The 22,654-nt window shown below is 41.6% G+C and overlaps 1 protein-coding gene across 2 annotated transcripts in view; it reads left to right on the top strand.

Moving 5' to 3' along the window:
- MATN2 (matrilin 2) overlaps window positions 1–22,654 on the top strand; it is a 669,488-nt gene that overhangs the window by 441,696 nt on the left and 205,138 nt on the right. For both annotated transcript variants that reach the window (XM_078686985.1, XM_078686983.1), the window contains exons 6-7: window positions 17,149–17,271; window positions 20,347–20,469. In XM_078686985.1, coding sequence (XP_078543111.1) covers window positions 17,149–17,271; window positions 20,347–20,469 — 246 coding nt within the window. The remainder of the gene's footprint in view (window positions 1–17,148; window positions 17,272–20,346; window positions 20,470–22,654) is intronic.

The raw sequence follows: 22,654 nt of genomic DNA, 5'->3' as shown, positions 1-22,654 counted from the left end.
AGTGAAAACAGGCTCAGGGACACAGGGCAGCAGTGTTGCAGCACTCTCGTTGCTGCATTGTCGGGGAAAACAAGACTTGAGCGTCCCAGCAATCGCTCAGGAAGGCGAAGCAAGAGATCAAACAACCTTGTTGAAATTCCGGAAGGCAGGATGATGGCCGGAAGGGTGAATTCCAGTCCGTTTCCTCAACAGCCATAATTTTCTGTTGTTGGAAGGTCGAGAACACTCTGAGGATGCAGATGAGGCAAATCAGTGGCGCATTAGGTTGCTGTAAAATTTGGGTGAAAAGGTCTTGTACATGGGATTCCAGGTCAGCATTGGGCACCTCCTTAATAATGCCTCATAGACGGATGTCGTTTGACCTAGAGCGGTTCTCGATGTTGTCATGTTACTCTAACATTGTCATGTTTAGCCACTCTAAGATGTCGATTCGAGTGGAGAGTTCATCCTGCTCTTGTGTCTGCTCCCGCAGATTGACTTCAACCTGATTGAGGGGCTATTCGACTTTTTGAAGGAAGGGATCCACGCAAGGGGGTCTGAGCTGCTGTGGTGGTAGCACAATCTACCTTTCGAGCATGTAGTATGTCTTTGATAGAGGCCATTTTAGGCATTATTGTCCAGTTTCTTGCCATCACAGTTGGTCACTTCAGGTGCCACTGTCAACTTATGGAAGATGGAGGAAGACAATTTACCCCTAGCGCTGTTACACTCTAGACTTGGGGATTGGTGAACTGCACCCTTTGGTGCTCAGCGCAGCGAGTCTTAGCACCTCCATCTTCTCTCAGTTGTGTGCCTTATTGTGAGGGAAACCCTGACACAGCGCACCTGAGGAGATCATTTTTTGGTGTCCCTTGGCATTTGGGGTTACTCCTCTCCTGCTGTTTATTTTTCCTCATAATATGGGTTGTTACTGTTGGAATAGGCCGTATCTCATCAGATGGGTGCACCACAATCCAGCCCATCAAATGCCACTATATGCAAGGAGCAACTATCCCTGATGGATATGAGGAGGACTTGTTCTCCTCACCTCTGTTATCGGTCCCCACATGATCCACAGCTTCTGGGGAATCACTGTCAACCCCCCTGACTCCCTCTGTTCCAGACTACGGGCCACTGCAAAGGTGATGACCATCCTGGATTTCGAGAAGGGAGGCATCAGCATGCTGTGAAAACGGGCTGGAAAGCCGTTGTTATTTTGCCACCCGCCATTCTTGGCCTTCTTTCAGCCATGTGGGGTTTGTTTCAAAGAAGCTTTTTTTGTTTTATGAGCTGCGGCAGGGGCCCAGAACATGGAACTCAGAGTAGACAAGACTTTGCAGGTTCCCACCTTGGCCACACCTCATGCATCATCAACAATAGTGCATTTAAGCAACTGTTATTTGATTGGGATTCTAAGGAACCACGGTGTTTATATTTATCCTCTACATGAAAATAATGTTTTTAAAATTAAGCCTATTTACACTTACATTATTTATTAAGGTTTTTACATTCACAGTAAAATTACTTGTTCTTTTTGCACCTAATGGGTTTCCGGCACATTAGGCACCTCCTTAATAATACCTGATTGTCTCTGCCCGTTTTACGTAGGTCTAACGTATCACCTAGAAACCTTAAGATAAAGTCAAGGTACCACAAGAGGTCATTTTAATGTCGTTATTTACTGTTTGCGTATACTGCACTGTGTCCATACACCTCTGGGGCATTGGTTATCAGTTTCTAAATTAACTCAGGCCGACTTATCCAAGGGGAAATCAAGACACTGAGATCCTTTGCTCCTGTAATTTCCATTCAAAGTGCAAAAGAGAAAAGGCCAGGTAAGAGCTAGGAAAGTAGTCAAAGGTTAGGCTTAGTAGGAGAGAAAGTGGTTAGATTGCCTGGTGTCAATCATTGGGTTCTGGAGAGTGCTGGAGAAAATTGGCTTGATTCACAAAGTACTTTGTGCATGTAAGTACAAACTTGGTTGTGCAAAAGTATCCCTTGGTGCATGGAAATTCTCAAATCTAAATCAAAGAATTAGTATTAGCCTAATTTATTATGAGGATGTTATAGTCTCGAAAAGGTTCCCCAGCAGGGGGTATTTTAACACATCTGCACCGGTATCAGTAGGAGAGGGTCTATGGGCAATACCTGCTGTGTTGGCGTTCACCTGCAGATGTTGGTGGACACCCTCAAACTTGAACGTTTGTGTGTATTCACCAAAAATGTACAGGTTGTTTCCCTCCTCTGAAAAGTACTGACATTTTCACCCGTCAGGTGTTTCCATGGTAGTGATTAGGTGGGATCACACCCAAAAGGAATGGGGGTGTCAGGTAGGAAGCGTAAACGTGGGGAAATGATTTTGGAAGGGTTAGATCCCTCGCAAATCTGCACCTGCCACACTTTTCCTCAATCCATTGAAAGTCTGAAGTTGGTACCAAACGCAGGACTCGTCCATTTGATACAATTTCTGACTTTTCACCCTTGTGGGTTGCTTCTAAGAAAGCAAACGCTGGTGCACCTGTACCATCTGCTGTCCAGTCCCGTGGTGCATGTTTGTGTAAAACAGCTTGTAACTGCTTTGCAACTGATGCATAATCAAACAAAACATCCCGAGAAATATTGAAACTGCTTCGAAATGAAGCAAATAGTGTGTATTCTGAGGTTCAATTGTGCACAGAATATCATGAACACTGAATGTTAAGAGTGCCTTAGAGTTGATGTCACTCTGGAACTACACACAAAAACACAGCTGATTTAGTTGAGTTTTGATCATTCAAGCAGACCCTCTATTATCTAACGATTTTGCCCTAGTAACAAAAAAAGAAAATGTTTCCGAGATGTGGCGACGGTCTCACTGGTTCTGTTGTTGCACTGAGTCACAGGTGTTGAATGCACAGAGATGCTGCTCCACTGATAATGAATACTGTGGGGGGCTGGCTTCAAGACTGGCTGAGAGCACCGCCCGCCACAATGCTACAAATGCAGGATCCTTATGCCCCCAACGGGACCCCCGCCCTTATGGCGGGCGGTACCAATCCCCGCTAGGATGACAGGCGGACAAAGTCCGCTTGTCATCCTAATGGACCCCTTAGTGTGAACAACAATCTGTAGTTGACGGATCAACGGACCTCGCCACGGGAAAAGGGGGGTTCACTTAAAGAGTGAAACACATCCCTGTCTTGAGAAAAGAACATTATTTTCATGAGTCCCCTCACTCACCAAAGAGTTGCCCCTAGGTGACATACTATCCTAGCTAGGTAGCTTTTAACTTCACCTGCACCACTCCCCCTACACTGCACTACACATATTTCAACAAAAAAGTTCTCTTACGTAAATCCGCAAGTCACAGAATGCCCCAGAGAGTAGGGGGTCCATTATGAAGTCGGGCGGATTTCCTCCGCCAGGCTGGCGTTGGCTACCGCCAGCCTGGCGGAGGAAATCCGCCCGACATCATCAGCACAATTCCCCTCCGCCATATTAGGATGGCGGAGGGGACCGTGGCGGTGCGAAACACCGCCCGCCTGTTTTCCGCCCCGGTCGCCTAGCGGCCGGGGCGGAAAGCCTGTAACATGGTGGCGGTGTCTGTTAGACACCGCCCGCCATATTACAATGTGCTTTCACCAATGCCTTTCCGTGGCGGCAATGCCGCCACGGAAAGGCATGCGGAGACTCCCTGCGGGGGCCCGTTGCGGGTCCCCTGGGAGTCCGTGGCTTGGGGAGTTGCACATGTGGGGTACCTATGGTACCCCCCCCGCATTTCAAAGTGCAACATGGCAGGCACCGCGCGGTGCCTGTCATGTTGCACTTTGAATTGCAAAATGTGCACTTTACACATGGCAGCGGGCGGAGATTTCTGCTCCGCCCGCCGCAATTGCACCCTTACAGGATGCGCCCGCCTGTGTGGCGGGCGCATCCTAATGCCCTGATCGGGACCCCCGCCCTTAAGGCGGCCGATCCCGGGTCCCGAAGTGATGGCGGGCGGACTAAGTCCGCCCGTCATCATAATGGACCCCTAGATGTCTGGGATGGCCCCAATGATGAAGTATGTCACCTAGGGGCAACCCTTTGGTGAGTGAGGGGACTCAAGAAAATGTATTTTCTCAAGACAGGGATGTGTTTCACTCATTAAGTGAACCCCCCCCGCCTTTTCCCATAGCTAGGTTAGTTGATCTGTCAACTACGGATTGTTGTTCACACTATGCATGATTCGGAGAGCCTTCATAATTCGGTATGTCCGGATCGGATAATCTGCCAGAATCATTCTTTTGGGGCCAGCAGCAGGGCCATCATCACTTGGAGCCCTGTGATTCAGACCCGTGGGGTACCCATGGGTCCCACCCTTCCCATGCATGCACAGTGTGGTGGGCACCATGGGGTGCCCGCCAAAGGGTGTATGCTTTCCGCCACTCACCCCTTTTTGCTATGGGAGCCTCTGCACGCGTCCAGTATACAGGCTCCCATAGAGTTCAATGGGAGTCCGAGAAAACCTAGTCCATAAGCATAAGAAAGCATCGTACTCTCTCGTTCGGACTCCAGTTGCACGAATCGCTGGTAAAGCCCAACAGATTCAAGTCGTACGGAGGGCTTTACTAGCGAGATCGGAATTGGGCCCTAAATTGTAAAATTAAATGACTGTGTATTTGGAATATAATACCACAGTAACATCTGCAATCATATTTAAATACCTGTATTCATGATAATAAATAGTAATATAGTATACCTAAATTGTGGTAGTGACTTTTGTGTTGTCTGTTCCACTTGCTTTCTGGTTCTAAAAAGTAGCTCTAGAGTTTTGTAAGGTCACAATGTTTAGGCTCCAGTCACCCCATACCCTTGATGAATATGTTTCTTTCTATTACACTCAGTTCACTCAACACATGCAGGTGATTCCTTGGGGAGGATGATCATGAGCGAGCAGAGCTATAGAACTTCAGCTGAAAAATAATGGATTCATGAAAGAGTTTAGTTTTGAATGCAAATGCGATATCAACTATCTGAGCAACTTGATTGAACCTGGAGATGCTCCCTTTCGAAGCTAGATAGGAACTCATCCTCCAGTTCACTGTCAGAATATCGACCTATAAAAAGTACAGAAATATCGGAAAAAATATCGGTCAAAAATACAGTTGTACAAAATATCTATATATATATATATATATATATATATATATATATATATATATATATATATATATATATATATATATATATATATATATATATATATATATATATATATATATATATATATATATATATCCACAAAGAACTCCTTGGAAAACGCAGGAGACAGACCACAGGACCAAATATTGAATTTCTCCGTTTATTTGCTCATTTCAGTGAGAGAGTGCATTACGCGTTTCGGGCTACCTGAGCCCTTGTTCACATGCAACATTTTGTTTGTACATTTTCTATTTTTATAGTGCCCAATTTTCCCGAGTGTAGCCACCCCTCCATACATCATGTGATCATGAACATAAAAGACAGATTTATATTTCAAATGCCTTAATATCCGTATAAATACATATAAAAAGTTAAAATCACATAGACATCCAAGTTTATATTGTAGTCACTGGATAAATCCATCCAACATTTGTATCTAGAGGGGGGCAAGAGAAAAAAGGATGACGAAATTAAAAACAGTCCTTCTTTAAATAGTAATAATATAAATCCTCATTTCATCAACGGGACCAAAGAATTGACATTTGGGCAACATTTTAGATATAATAATTTTTTTCAATTTTATTTTTATTTATTTTTTTATTTTTTATTTTTTCTCCAAAAGTGCAAACAGTGCATGTCCATAAAGTGCAAAAGACCTATTGTGACGAATATTGTGTCCTAAAGGAAGAAAAAGTGCTAATGTGCAAAGTGAAACTTGCTTGTAAATATAATACTTCATCCACATAATTTCAACAATTGGGTTAACCACCGCATTTTGTTCAATATAGCAATCCTGATAAAAAGTATTTCAGAGTCCAAACAAGTATATTTATAAATTATTAAAATTTATAAAAACACCCAGTGTATAAAAAAAAATATATATATAAGAAATATATCATAATAAATATAGGTAATAAATTACATATATTTACAAAGTAGGGAATAAACCAAGAGAATTTCATATTTTCCGACTAACAGGGACCCTGACTAGACGGAATAAAGATGTGATGATATACAAAGAAACTTATTTTGCATGTCCATAAAGCAGAAATAACCTCCAGGCAACAGGGAACTTGACTACCTGGGGGCATGAAACAGTGATTGATGATTTTAACTCAAGCCAGATAGAATCATTGTACAGATACATAGGGATTTTTAGAGAAAAGTATGCAAATCCTCTGTATTATTAAGGCCATTCGGGCTTTTGCTATCGAATTCTAATATCATATTAGATTCAAGCTGCCTCAACTTTAAATCCCTGTTGCCACCTCTACGCAGTTTAGGTATGGCTCCCACAACATAGTATGATAAACAATTTACATCTCTGTTGTGTGTTGACTCAAAATGGCGTGCAACCGGATAACTCGAGTCATGATGTAATATTGCCCGCAAATGCTGGAGGATCCTGACGTGCACCTGTTTGCTAGTACTTTCAATATAATTTAAGCCACAAGTATATATATATATATACATACATATATATATATATATATATATATATATATATATATATATATATATATGTATATATATATATATATCCAAGAGAGATTTCCCATATACGAGGAAACGTTATGACAACACTCCAGAAGTCGCTGTGCTTGAAAATTTATTGGCAGCAAAACAAACAACGCGTTTCACCAAACAGGCTTGATCACGTTTGTCACGGATACAAAATCATCGTCCTTTTACCATTAACTCAATCAAAACATAAAGAAAGGACTTTCAAAAACAACCACCCAGTGCAAAATAAAGAGCGGACATGTTGGAGTGGTGTACTTTAAGGTCGCGATGCAGTAAAATTTTAAAATTTTAAACGGTGAGAGAGTTTAAAGAACCAGAGTTAGAGATATTCACTTGATTCTACCATCAAATAGCAAACTTAACATTCTATTCAAAAAATGTAAAAAATGTGTAAAAAATGCAGTCAGGAGCCCAAGTGGGCTATTATTTACATAAACATGCTACATGAAACATGATTGATTATCTCTCCGTTCCGCCCAAGTGGGCATACCAAACGTCATAATATATGGTCATTGTTCATAATCAAGAAAATAATGCGAACCAAAGTTGTAAATATTCACTTAATTCCGCCATCATATCAGCCTGAAGGCTGAACAAATTGTTTTTATTTGTAATACCGCCCTAGTGGGCTATTATTTCCAATAACATGCCATATAACACTTTGTTGCCATATTCCGCCCCAGTGGGCATAAAGTGCGTTCTATGTAAATGTAAATATAACCATGGTCTATCGTTGGATAACATCCCATCCAGGTGTTTGCTCAGTCTTGATGGCAGTTAATTGCAGGACATTGGTTTGGCCTCCTCTCACGCTTGGTTATATAATAATGCATCACAGCGACCATTCCTCATTAGTTTATCAATGGATCCTATCCAGGAATATCAACTCCACTAGTCCCAAAATGCTTAGAATCTGTGAATTAATTAAAAACAAGGTGATATTTACAATAGGCGTACATAATTTGCGGCATTCTGCAGACATGCTGATACTTAGTAAACAAAATTCATATAGGGCATTCTGTGCTTCAATTCTATCAGCATTACATTTTCATGGTCAGATCATCACTTTTCTAGGTGAACAGACAGTTCTTCATGATTATTCAACCCCTGTGGGTAGGTACACTCAAAATCAATGATCATTCTTGATTCTAGTTTTCGCAGACACATGGTTCTATCGCCTCCCCGTGGTCCTAGGTCTACCTTGTCCAGCACTACCATTTTGAGTAGATTTTCATTTTGGTAGTGTTGCTCAAAGAAGTGCCTTGCAACTGGGTACTGCTCATTATGATTTTTTATGGCCCTCATGTGTTGGAGCACTCTCTCCTTTGCCTTCAGAGTCGTGCTCCCCACGTACCACTTGTTGCAGGGACAGATTAGCAAGTACACACAATACATGGTGTTACAGGTTAGGGTTTTGTTTATTGTGAAGGTTTTACCTGTGCTAGGTACCAGGACTTCCTTACGATTCTCACTGTTGCGACATGCTTTACAAGATCACGGCGATGGGCACCTGCTTCGCCCCCAGCTACGCTAACATCTTCATGGGGTGGTGGGAGGAGCAGGTGTCCAATGAGTTAAACGCCTTAAACAACCAGGTTGTCCTGTGGCTGAGGTTTATCGACGATATTTTTATGATTTGGAATGGCTCAGAAGTATCGGCTAGACAGTTTGTGCGCCAGCTCAACAACAACACTGTGAATTTACAATTCACAGCTGAAATACACACGTCAAGAATTGAATTTCTGGATGTGTTAGTAGAAATACAGGGAACTAAAGTGACCACGAGTCTATTCAGAAAAAGCACGGCGGGCAACAGTCTATTGAATGCGAGAAGTGCACACCCCAGAAAACTGGTAGACAGTATCCCCTATGGGGAACTGCTGCGTGCTAAACGCAATTGCAGTACGAGCGAACAGTTTGAGACAGAAAAAGCAAGGATGGTAACACGATTCAGAGAAAGGGGTTACAATAACACAACCATACAGGGAGCAGTAGTGAAAGCTGATATCAAAGAAAGGAGGGACCTCCTTAACACTAATGTAGACACTGAAATAGAATCTAAGATCAGGTTCATAACCACCTTTTCGAGCCAGTCTAGTGAAGTGAGTAAGATCCTGAACAGACATTGGCATGTGTTATTAACTGATCAACATCTGAAGCCACACCTGAAAGATCACCCCCAGATCACCTTCAGAAAGAGTAAATCTTTGAGGGACGAGCTAAGTCCAAATGCGGTGATGGGAAAAAGGAAAACCAAAGATATACCTGGATTCAGATGTTGTAGATCTTGTAAAGCATGTCGCAACAGTGAGAATCGTAAGGAAGTCCTGGTACCTAGCACAGGTAAAACCTTCACAATAAACAAAACCCTAACCTGTAACACCATGTATTGTGTGTACTTGCTAATCTGTCCCTGCAACAAGTGGTACGTGGGGAGCACGACTCTGAAGGCAAAGGAGAGAGTGCTCCAACACATGAGGGCCATAAAAAATCATAATGAGCAGTACCCAGTTGCAAGGCACTTCTTTGAGCAACACTACCAAAATGAAAATCTACTCAAAATGGTAGTGCTGGACAAGGTAGACCTAGGACCACGGGGAGGCGATAGAACCATGTGTCTGCGAAAACTAGAATCAAGAATGATCATTGATTTTGAGTGTACCTACCCACAGGGGTTGAATAATCATGAAGAACTGTCTGTTCACCTAGAAAAGTGATGATCTGACCATGAAAATGTAATGCTGATAGAATTGAAGCACAGAATGCCCTATATGAATTTTGTTTACTAAGTATCAGCATGTCTGCAGAATGCCGCAAATTATGTACGCCTATTGTAAATATCACCTTGTTTTTAATTAATTCACAGATTCTAAGCATTTTGGGACTAGTGGAGTTGATATTCCTGGATAGGATCCATTGATAAACTAATGAGGAATGGTCGCTGTGATGCATTATTATATAACCAAGCGTGAGAGGAGGCCAAACCAATGTCCTGCAATTAACTGCCATCAAGACTGAGCAAACACCTGGATGGGATGTTATCCAACGATAGACCATGGTTATATTTACATTTACATAGAACGCACTTTATGCCCACTGGGGCGGAATATGGCAACAAAGTGTTATATGGCATGTTATTGGAAATAATAGCCCACTAGGGCGGTATTACAAATAAGAACAATTTGTTCAGCCTTCAGGCTGATATGATGGCGGAATTAAGTGAATATTTACAACTTTGGTTCGCATTATTTTCTTGATTATGAACAATGACCATATATTATGACGTTTGGTATGCCCACTTGGGCGGAACGGAGAGATAATCAATCATGTTTCATGTAGCATGTTTATGTAAATAATAGCCCACTTGGGCTCCTGACTGCATTTTTTACACATTTTTTACATTTTTTGAATAGAATGTTAAGTTTGCTATTTGATGGTAGAATCAAGTGAATATCTCTAACTCTGGTTCTTTAAACTCTCTCACCGTTTAAAATTTTAAAATTTTACTGCATCGCGACCTTAAAGTACACCACTCCAACATGTCCGCTCTTTATTTTGCACTGGGTGGTTGTTTTTGAAAGTCCTTTCTTTATGTTTTGATTGAGTTAATGGTAAAAGGACGATGATTTTGTATCCGTGACAAACGTGATCAAGCCTGTTTGGTGAAACGCGTTGTTTGTTTTGCTGCCAATAAATTTTCAAGCACAGCGACTTCTGGAGTGTTGTCATAACGTTTCCTCGTATATGGGAAATCTCTCTTGGATATTTGGGCCGCCGGGACCCTAATGACGACCCGCTCGTGAGCCTGAACTGGCCAGACACCGGAATTGTGGTTTGCAATATATATATATATATATATATATATATATATATATATATATATATATATATATATATATATATATAAATAATAAATATTAACTATATTAAATAATAACATTAATTAAAATAAATAAATACATTAGATTTAATATATCATTTTAACAAATCTAACAAATAAACGTAATTAAAAAAAGTTAAACACACATACATAATAGTTAATATATACTGGTTGTGAATTGGTGTATATCCCTTTAAATTTTAAAGGTTGAAGTACTGACCATGTGATTCATCACACTATATATGTCACTTCCTTCTTCGTTACATGACATGTGATCAAGCCTCGGCTGAGGCGAAACGCGTCATGGCGACTGGTGGGCGTTTAATTGCACAATAAAACTCACTGGAACGAGAAGCACCGAGTTTGTGGCTTTTTTCGAACTTTTCGTTAAGCAGCAGAAGCGGATGCCGAGCTGGTTTTCGAGACTTATGGAAATAGTTAATATATATATGTATATATTCACTTTAAAACAATTAATAAACTATTAATTTTATTTTATTTTATAATTTTAAAGTTTTATAAACATTTACAATATATATATATATATATATATATATATATATATATATATATATATATATATATATATATATATATATATATATATATATATATATATATATATATATATATATATATACCAATAACATAAAATCTACTTATAAAAACATCCTATTATACATTAAACTATTTAAAAACCTTTAAACTTACATTTCCCACTACAGTCAGTGCAACAGTAGGGAAAGTGTCGGATAGCGGAGGGGTAAAAATTACTATTCTCACTCCAGAGAGTGCAGTAAAAGGGAATGTGTTTTGGATTGCGGAGGGGTACCAATAAATAATCCCACTCCAGTCAGTTCAAAATTTAAAACAAAAAATATTAAAAACGACAAAAAACTAAATAAATAAACAAAATTATAAATATGTTAAAAATGTAAATACAAACATATTTAATATTTAAAAAATTAAAATAGAAACATATTATAATGTTAAATACATGTTACAAATACCTACAAATATTATACTAAATAAACGAAAGAATAATTTTCAAACAAATATTTCTAATTAGAAACTATTTAAAACAAAAACATTAATTATTACATGAATTTAGTTTTTTATTTCCCACCCTATAACACCACACAATTCATAACCCACATCTAAATTAAAAAAATACTTCCATATTTAACATAATTACCAATTAAAGAAATATTATAAATTAAAAAACAACTGAAACTAATAAAAATGTATTCACTTCCCACACTTTACCCCTATAATCCCCAAAACCCACATCTAAAATTAAACTGTAAAAAATGTATTACACAATTAAAACTTATTTTCAATTAAAAACTAATAGTATTTAACAACTACTTATAAAGTAAGTAAAATTCATTTACTCCCCACCCTTTACCCCTAAAAAGTAAACCCACACACTAAAAAATAAACAATTACCCTAATTAAATAGCAATTAATTAATTAGGATTAATGATCAAATAATTATTAAATAATTAAACATAAATTACTTCCCGCTTTTACCCCAAAAAACTTAAAACAAATTTAACATTATAAAATCTCAATTACACAAATATCAATAAATTAAAAATATTCAATAATTTATTATAATTACATTTCTTCCCTCCCTATTCCCCTATAACCCCCAACATGCTACAGAACTAAAAAACAAAAAAGTAACTTAAAAGAAAATTAATAACTGCTAAAAATTTGACACATATATTAGAAAACATAAACAATACGCATACAAAAAAATACATCACATGCATCTAAAATATATACTAAACTACATAGAACTAACGATATTAATAACTTCTATATTTTTTAAATCAATATTATTTACTTTCAAATCGATATTCTTGACAACGATATACTTGGACTCGATATTTCCATTCAACAATATTTTTAACTCGATAGTATGATAGGTCGCATTTTTTACCCTCGATATTCTGTCTCATTACCCTTCCTCCCTTACTCTCCCTTCCACCTCCTCAACTGCACCCCCCCTATTCTCCCCCCTACTGTTGCTCATGGAAGTTGTTTCATTTTCTGTAAAGTTACATGCCCTAGGGGAAAAAGTGCTTGATAAAAACTTCGAATAAATAAACTCCTAAAATGCAGCTCCTAATAAATATCACAGATACAAGCCATGTGTTATTCTTTTAGCACCCGCATTCCCGAAAGCTCTGACTCCACAGGGGAGATCTTATCATTGTCAAGGAGTTCTCCTAACCGACCGCTAGCACTCAATATATTCTCTTTGCCAATCTATGCTCTTCTTTTCTGACTTTGTTCCCTGACTAAATCAAACATCTTCACAACAATTTGAATCCTCAGCCATTTCTGGATTCCCATTCTTTTATTAGACCCTCTCTGCTGCTGTCACTGCTGCTTCTGTCCCAAACCTTGCCCCAGTTGATGTATTTGCAGTCAACAAAACTATATCCTCTATCAAGATGGGGTCACCAGACGACCCCTTCTTCCATCAATGCTTCACATGATGCAATCGCTCCTGCCATCACCAATCTCTTTAACCTGTCTTTGGCCCTACCATGTTCTTACTGCCATTTCCAACCAAAGTGCTGGAGAAATGAATCAACTAGCTAGTTACAGGCTATCTCGAGGTCCTCCATCCACTGCATCAATCACAGTCCAGCTTCTGACTGCTCACAGCATGGAAACTGCCCTTACTGTGTCTACTGGTGACATATGGTGCATCTTGCATGTTGGAGCCTCTGCTGCCCTGATTGAACTTGCCTTATCAGCAACATTCAACATGGTGCCACATGCCACTCTGCTGAAGTGCTTCCACGAACTTGCCTTAAGCTTGACTGCCCTCAATTGGCTTCAGTTCTTTCTTTCTAATATTTCACAATCCATCCTACTTGCACTATTTCAATCCAATCCAACACCTCACACGTTGCATGTGGGGTCAAACAGGGCTCATGTTTAAGCCACTCTCTTTTCTAAGTATACCTAGCCCTTCTTGTAGACATTAGATCTTTTGGTTTTGGGGCCGTACCTTTCACAGATGACACTCAATCATCTCAAAATATGTTGACATCTGCAGAACTCATACCAGCTTTAATGTATGCATGCTAGAATTCGATAATTGGATGATAAACAATCAACTAAAATTAAATTGAAACAAATTTGAGGTAGTCTTATTTGGCAAGGAATCAAGGCACTGGTTTGATGATTGGTGGACTAAAGAGTTTGGTCTTTCTCCCCAACCTGTCAATTCAGACAGAAACGTAGGGTCATTGTCGATAAACTTCTTACAGCGGCTGACCTTGTCATGGCTGTCTTTGCTTCCTGATTTTAAATACCTAAAATGCACCAAAAAACGTTTTCCTGGCTTCCCATCCATACTCATAAATCTGTCACTCAAGCCTTAATCAACAGTAGAATATACTGTGTTAATGCCCTCTACGTAGACATTCCAGAATGCTGAATTCAAAGACTACAGGTGGTACAAAGCGTGGCAGCGAGAACGGGCCTGAACTTCCCAGCCTGTTCATTGATCTCCAATCATCTGAGGGACCTTCATTGGCTCACTGGGCACCTTGTAAGCTCTTCTACCATACCTATAAACCCTGAACAATATCGATCCTCGCTATTTTCTCGGGCTGGGTAGATTCTTACGCTCGTTGTCGCTCCACTTATCCTATACCCCATGTATATTACACTTCAGATGAGGTGGATGAGCTTTCTCTTATTTGGCCACTTCTCCTATTTGCCCACTAAACAATGGCATCAGCTCCCTCTCACTCTACGATCATCATCTGCACGCTCCTTCCTGGAATTAAAAATGATCTTTAAAATCTGCTCTTTTAACTCCAAGAGCTCCTTAGCATCACCCACCAGCCCAAGAATCTGACTGCGAAAGAATGTCCTATTCAGGGTGATATGTGTGCTTTAACAATCCACACACTCATAAAATGCTCAAATGTGGATTGTTAAAGCACACACTCATAAAATGCTCAAATGTGGATTGTTAAAGCACACACTCATAAAATGCTCAAATGTGGTACCTGAACCAAATAGTTGTCCCACATGTACGCCTACAGGACTGGAAGAAGGGATCGAAGATGTAGATTGAATCCAGGAATGAACTGGCCTATCGGGCAGTCAGGCAGTTCCCGATGGACTGGTCCGAAAGGTCAGCATGTAGGCAGGTTTTATGGCTGTTTGTGGGTCTGTTTTATGGTCTGCTAGGTTGGTGTTTACTGCTGATATTAAATCAAACATTGCCTGCAGCATACTCAAATCCATGCAGTCTTCAATATGATTCAAAACACTTATAAAGCGTGCCTTGAAAAGTTCCCAAACTGGCCCGAATTGCTGACATTGACCACATTTGTATCTTTCTAATTCACTATTGGGGCTACTGTTATTTCGGTGCCCGGGGCCATATTCTGCCCCAGTCCGACCTTGACTGCATCCCCCATTTCATTGCTGCTAAGTTCTGTGACTTATTTAACCACATGAATGCTCCAAGTAAGAAAGTGTAAATCAAGAAACATTATAAATCCAATTTTTTTTAGAGCACAAACGGCAATTGCGCGAGCAAGACTACTTCACAAAGTCAAATATAACCGTAAAACAGGAAGTTCAAGTACAATAATATGAGAAGCATGCGCGTATAAGTAAAAATAACAATTGTCAGACTCCTGTGTGCAAGGAGAGTCGATTGAGGGATCTGCAACCACCCACACTGTCCAGCAGAAAAATCTAAAAGACCCCCACATTTCACCTTCAGGCAGCATCATGTGGCAAGCACCAAATATGCATCGTACCGTTGGCCAACATCACCTGGACACCATTTCAATGATTGTTGTGGCCGGCCTGAAATCTGGTTCCGGCATGAGAGTGATTGCCAGAATCACAATACAACCAGTTACCATTCTGTGGCAGCACTAGTTGTGTTTATCTCTCCATCTTAGTAGGGTGAGTTAGGGGAGGACTTGCTTGGATCATGGGAGGTTTGGTGGGACACGTGGCAACTTGGAATGCCTGGCATGGGGTGAGTGATGAGGCTACCAGTGAAGAGGCAGGGCCAAGGAGCAAGACACAACTCATTAAAAATAGAAATGCAATCTGTGTATGTGGGTTCTGTCGTGGGTCCTGAATGAACTCTTTTGGTCACCTCCTGAAGCTCAGGTGCTGTAACACTTGACTGGAACCTGAGCTCCATACACACTGTCAGAAGTCAGCCAACAGGGGGCTTGACAAACTACAGCCATTCCAATGCACTACAGCCAAAGACTACAGTAGGCAGTCTGAGTGGGAACAGTGGCCTTATGCAGCCAGCCACTGGTGCTCCCTAGAACAACGAGCCTCCAAGGAGGTGCATGGAAGCCTCACTGTGCATGCCCTGCAATGGAAGCAATCCTTAGGCCTCCACTGCTGCACTTAATAGCAGCCCAGTGAGAAACAAACAATGCTCTGGGCTGTGATTGCAACTTTCTTCAAGCTGGGGCTAAGGAAGGCTGATACCAACAAACCAATGGCTGCAGTGGGCCAGTGGAGAGGTGTGGCGCAGCGGCTGACTCCAGAGCGCGGGGTGCATGGTTCGATTCCGGCGCAGCGCGGTCGCTCAGCTCAGCATCATGCGACTTTGGGTAATAGCTTGCTTAATCTCCCCGACGGTCCCCAGCGCCTTGAAAACCTTAAGTAACCCATGTATTCATGCTTTACATATAGAACTAATGATTAATAATCCCAAATCCCCTCACTGCCTGCCTATTTATTGGTCAATGATAAAAAAAACTCTGGCTGCATCAAACCTAAAAAAAGGTTAAAGAACCATCACATATGTCAGCGAGGAAAGGGGAGTGTAGTGCCACTAATATGTTGTCGCTGGGCTTCTGGTGGAAAATGGATAACTAAACAAACAAGTGGATAACAGCAGCGTATTAGTGATGCAGCATCTAACAATCTCAGCTGCTTGAAGGGCTGTGGTGACGTTGCTCATTTAATGCAGCCTTCTTGCTCCTAAGTCAAGTCACACATTTTGTTTAAATAAAAGATGCTACCAGAACATTAACTTGTCTTTACAGAGTTTTACTAATAAATAGCGCATTTCTGTTTATTGCTGTAAACATATACGAAAGGAGCTCTCACTGCAGTGACATGAAGTTTCTGCCCATAGAGACATAACTCGGGCCAGATGAATCCACTTCACTAGAGAAAAACAAAGCTCTTGCCATGTCAATGACAAATAAGAAATGTTTTAATATTAATAATGGATTCCAGTATTTCATAATGATAAACAGATCTTCCTTTGAGTCGAAAAACTCCGGAATGGCTAAATTCTAATGGTAAGAGACTGGTTGCTCTCAAGGCCACTTGCTACAGTGATTGGGCCTCTCAGTGGTGCCTTAAACTGCTGGAGATGATTTGATTTATAGTGAGTTCTATATAAGATTGATTAATGATGCTTCAATTTAAAATCACATATGTTTCTAGCCAATCCATAAGAAAGGCCCTACTTTAGTTCAGAACCCAGTATGTTGTGTATTTAAAGTTATGTGCATTATCCAAACGTATTTTATGATTATTCTGCAATATTTGTTTTTATTGTTTTTCAGTTGTGGACTTTTGTGCAGTGGGCAATCATGGATGTCAGCATGAGTGTGTCAACGCTGATGAGTCTTATGTCTGCAAATGTCGTCAAGGATTTCTTCTTAATCAAGACCAGAAAACTTGTCGAAGTAAGGCGCCTCTTCTGATTAACCTGCTTTGCATGTGTTTTTCAGTGTACTCTCTGCCACGCATTTTCATTCGGTACAAAAGGGGGTGGTGATGGACGGAGCATCTGAACCAATCAAACACTCACACCCAGTCAAAAGATCTGGGTTTAATCCATCACCGTTCTTTACCCCACTCTGCCACCCCAGTTCAGACATGGCTATATGCAAATCAGTCTGACCCTGTGCCTCATGGGAACAGTCCAGCCCGAACTGCCAAGCCATGCCTTCCCTGGACCGGAAACAAGCTTCCGAGGACCGGTTTCTGGCATTACAGCCGTCTTCAGCCCGGCTTGCTTGAATCCAGTGGCAAAGTGAGCAAGGGACACACGTCTGAGCATACCCTGCCACACTTATGGCGGCCAAAGCGGTACAAAAGGGGGTGGTGATGGACAGAGCATCTGAACCAATCAAACACTCACACCCAGTCAAAAGATCTGACCCCTTTTGTAACGCTCTTTTCATTGGCATTTACAGAAAGGTTCTACCAACATGATGACAGCAAAGTTATATTAGCATCCATTTTAGAATGTTGTAATTGGACCAGCCCATCAGCAGGCTATTAATGACTCTTGTTGATAGTCAAGAGTAGATCAGTGATGTTAACAGTATGGGGGAACTGGACAGGTCTGCTATGAGGGTGAGAATGGGAAAGGCTGCTAATAACCCCATTGCATACTTGCGTTGTTATGGATTGGTCTTATTGTCCATTATGCACCCTCGCATACAGTTCAAGCACATACGTCTGTGGCTGCCAAGTAATACTTTTTAGCCCCCTCATCAGAGGGAAGTAATGCTTACTTAACATCTTCTATAGAATGGTGAGTATGGTTCAGCCAATCAGAAACAAATAGGATACAGGCATTAAATATTGTTGTTTGTCTGTTGTTCTGAATCTCTGACAGAACATGCACATCATTCTGCAGCCTGTCTATCAACAGAGAAAGATCTGCAGGATGGAGGAGTGGTCATGACCGGATGCACAACAGAGATAAAGGGGTTGACAGACCTGTGACATGCATGAGTTACACCATTATTACCCTACGACCCAGTACATATAGGTGGTTACTATCCCATGTCTGTGGCTCGAGTCCAGATAGGAGGTGAAAAGCAATTAGAAGTTGTATTAACTGACTCTGTTGTCAAAAATGCAACATTATTGTCCTTCATCCAAAGCCGTATCTTTTTGTTGTATCTCTAGACACATATGTGTCTGGATTCCTCTGTCATTAGTAGAGAAAATGTTTTGGAGTTGCTGGACATGTTGCCCCTTTTACTGTTTAAAAAAGGTTTCTGCTGCTGAGTTTTTCTGCCATTTCGCGGATTTCCACATAGCAGAACTCCGTGAACTCTGCCCAGGCCTAGATACGACATAAGGATCCAGCAATCGCTCATTAATACTTTGTTGAACTTTGAACTGAGCTCGAAATATTGTACTACATCGACCAAGATGCAAAGGGGTAACAGCGATGAAACATTGAAGCAGTGTACTCCTACCCCGCTTTCACTGTTTATAAAAGACTTGCGTTAGCCTCCAAGCTGACAAGCTTTGAAGCCCCTGCATGCCGGGAGTGGCATTGTGGAATCCAGAAAACGTGTCTAGAGGTATGACATAAAGATACCGCGATAGCTGATTAATACTTTGTTGAACTTTGAACTGAGCGCAAAATATTGTACTTCATCGACCAAGATGCAAAGGGGTAATGGCGCTGAGACATGTAAGCTGTGAACTCCGACCCCCCCTTTCATGCTTCAAGTGGGAAACCTGGAAGTCTTGCCTGCTAAGGGTACACCCTCCCTTGGGTAGCACAGCACATTGTCCTGGTGTCAGGAGGTCAGAAAACGATTAACAGTCTTTTTTAGATTTTGACTGAGCAGAATAGTTATACAAAAGTAGTGGATATCCTGCCTGCCATATTTATAGTGCCAGTGATGCCAATGCTCTCTTTGACAGATGTCTTTCATCTGCCCAACTCTAAATAACCCCATAAATCCCATAAATATCTTAATACTCTGAAAGTCGATATTTCCCACAACCACATGGTCATTAAGACATGTGTCTAGGCACCAGGTCACTCTTCAGCAGCCATGGCTCTCTCAGGGTCCATTGATAAATGGTCAGCAGCGAACCATTCTGCCTTTTGTGTCCCTGTGGAAGCAGCAAGAGACCAACCACTTGGCCTTTGTAGAGCAGTGCCAGCCCCTGGGTGTCAAGAGAAGTCCTTCAGTCTTTTACCCACATCAATCAGGTAGAATCTTCTTTCTTCATCTAGATGTTCTTATGGAATTCTCTGACGAGGTGGTAGTGCCAGTCTTACCCTATTTATTAGTCAGTGATGGGAGAGTTCCATGCGCCTAATCCTGGCAACTTCAGCACAGTACATTTTTTCTATTTCTTCTTTTCAATATTTACCACACACCTTTTCAGTGTCTCTCATTCAAGATGACCCCAGCCTTCTGCCTCCTTCAGGAGCCTGGTATTCTATTTCAGACACACCCCCATTGAAATGAGGGAACCTCCCCTCTCGCTTTATTAGAACCAGTTTTTCAGTGCTAGGGCACAGATGAATGTCTGCAGGGGCTCATGGGATGAATGGTTTCAGTTTCTGGGTTGCCCATTATATACATATACTCTCGAATGGATGCTAGGCTATGGCAATCCTTTGAGTTGTCATCTGTTCCTGCACCTTCCCACATGACTCATACTGCGAAATGGTCACTGTTGGCGCTACTCTAGCCCTTCTGCTCAGTTGCCTTTGTAGATGTAGTGCATGCTATATAAAGCCAATTATAAATAAATGCAATAATAAAAAGGCTTGTTATTGCTGTATTTATAAAGGTGTTTTAATGACACAGGTGTACACAGTATTTATGCCTGGTGATATTTTTAAGCGGTCTTATGTCTGCTTTTAGAGAAAGTTATAACTATAAGGATTTGCAATGTATAAAAGGGTAGAATTATGTTTTCTGTGAATGTGATAATGTTTTGTTAGATATCATCTTGAAAATCTATGAATGTTTGCTTCTTTCCCCATTCAGGGCCAGACTATTGTGCTCTACATAAGCATGGATGCCAGCATGAATGTGTGAATGAGGAGGAGTCCTACGTTTGTAAATGCCACCAAGGGTTTACTCTTACTCCAAATAAGAAGACATGCAAAAGTAAGTATCAGCCATTATAGCAAAACATTTGATTACGGCTGGCTTCTCCAAGGAGTAGCTCGAGAGCTACGGTAGCTCTCCAGTTACCTGCAAGTATCTCTTCTGTGTGCAGCCAATAGCCTACTAAATTAGTAGCGCTCGATTGGTGGAATAAACATGTGTATACTTACATTGAAAAGTGTGTATTCAAGGCAAAAATGTGTACATTTTCAGAAATCATAAGCTGATGATTGGGGAAAAATGGCAGAATTTTCAAAATATATTTACAGCTGACACTTGAGTGATAAATAAGTGGTGTAGGGGAGACTTATTACAAATATTATTACCCCTTTTTAGGTCTCGCCTAGGCAGCGCTTGCCCTGTCTTGTTGAGACATGCAGTATATGCTATGGCCCGGAAGCTTCGTTAAAGCTTAAGCCCACTCTCCACCGATTTTTTTTAATTGGCTTAGGTCCTAAATGCAGCCTTCCCATTGTTTTTAGGCTTGTTAGTCCCTCCTCCTGATGACCATGTTGTCATTTGTGTCCTTCCATGGCTATCTGCCCCTTTACTGTAAACACTATTTTGTTCCCGTGTCTCCCCCATCCCCTCCACCAGTCCATGACTTCTTGGGACACCACCACCCCGCACTCCCATTTGTGTGTTTTTGCCCGTCCGTACTCCCTTTTACAATGTAATAGGACTCACGTAAATGTGAGTTCTATTGCATTACCAATGCTTGTATTTGAAGTAGTGTGCCCGCATTTGGGCTCATGGAGAAGCAGGAGCCCACCCCGCATTTATAAGCATTTAGAAGCGGGAGCCCACCCAGCATTTGCAAACATTGAGAAGCGGGAGCCCACCCCGCATTTGTGAAGAGCCGCCGAGATCTGCCAGAACCACCGCCTCGAGAAATACGGAAGTCAGGCAAGACTGCCTGATGTTGGGTGGAGCTTACGGCCCAGCAGAGGAAGTTCCTGTGTGCCCGTTGTATTAGGAATGCTGTTTTTGTTGGACATTGTTTATTTAATGTGCCTAGGTGATGTTTATACAGCGCGTGATGCCTTGGTGATGTTTATACAGCGCATGATGTTTATAAAGCACCAAAGGTTTCAGCCCCTGCCGATGCCCCCCATAGGGTGGGTGACAGTGCGTGATCTTCGTCCGCAGCCGCCAACAAGCAGCCTGCGCCCCTTCTTGAGGTCAGGTGACGTGGCAGACTGGGCAGCTTGGGAGGTGCGTGCCTGTGTTTTCCTCCCAGCCTCTTTCGCTCTCTTCTGTATTTTCTACTGTTGCTACTGCAGCGTTTGCTGTGTGACAACAACATGGCGATAAGACTTTTGCTCTTCCGCTGCGCTTCCACATGCTGGGAAGACGCGCTGCGGAGCCTAGACCAGCTTTTATGGCGTAGACCCCTCTTCCGGTGCCAGCCTGGGCCAGAGCTCCTTAATCCCTATCCCTTCACCGCTCTGACGCCCAGAGCGGCCTCCAGTGTTGTCTCTGAGATAACTGGGTCCCGGAAACAGACAGGGCGGCCAGAGAGCAGAGCAGTCTCTCCCGCGCTCTCTGCGAGACAAGGCGGCAACATGTGTGTAGTATGTGTCCCCTGCGCAGACTGCTTGACAGCAGACATAATCATTTATGGAGTGGGGAGGCATGATACCCGAATGAAAGCCCATCCTTCACCTCTGTCGAAACACTCCAGTCAGACACACACACAGGCTGACACAGGCAGCCACACACATTACGTCTTAGAGGCATGCACACCAACAACACACAGACTGGCACACCGCCAATGAGACACTCGGACTGGATACACACACAGGCTCAGGCAGACACACATCAAAAGAGTCGCTGACAAGCAGACCGTAAACAAATACACACGCTCAGAATGACACACAGTTACGAATATTACATGCACACAGACACAAACAAGCATCCTCAGCTAGTCAAACACACAAAGAATGGCACATTCAAGCACACAGGGATATAACCACAGACACACTAATTCACCATTAGACAGTTATGGAGATATGCGCATGCATACAGGAATGCAAATCAAGCATACTTACAGACACAAACCAGCACTCTCAGGCACACATATATGTACTGTCAGTCAGACACTTCACAGACACACATATAAACACTGTCAGACACTAAGAAGAAACCACAGGCACATGCGCGCAGAGGTAGTCAAACAGTAGCA

This window comes from Lissotriton helveticus, chromosome 4_1 (assembly GCF_964261635.1).
Source record: "Lissotriton helveticus chromosome 4_1, aLisHel1.1, whole genome shotgun sequence".
NCBI classification, from domain to species: Eukaryota; Metazoa; Chordata; class Amphibia; order Caudata; family Salamandridae; genus Lissotriton; species Lissotriton helveticus.
The sequence above is the reverse complement of the archived record's forward strand: the minus strand, read 5'-3'. Positions and strand labels throughout refer to the sequence as shown.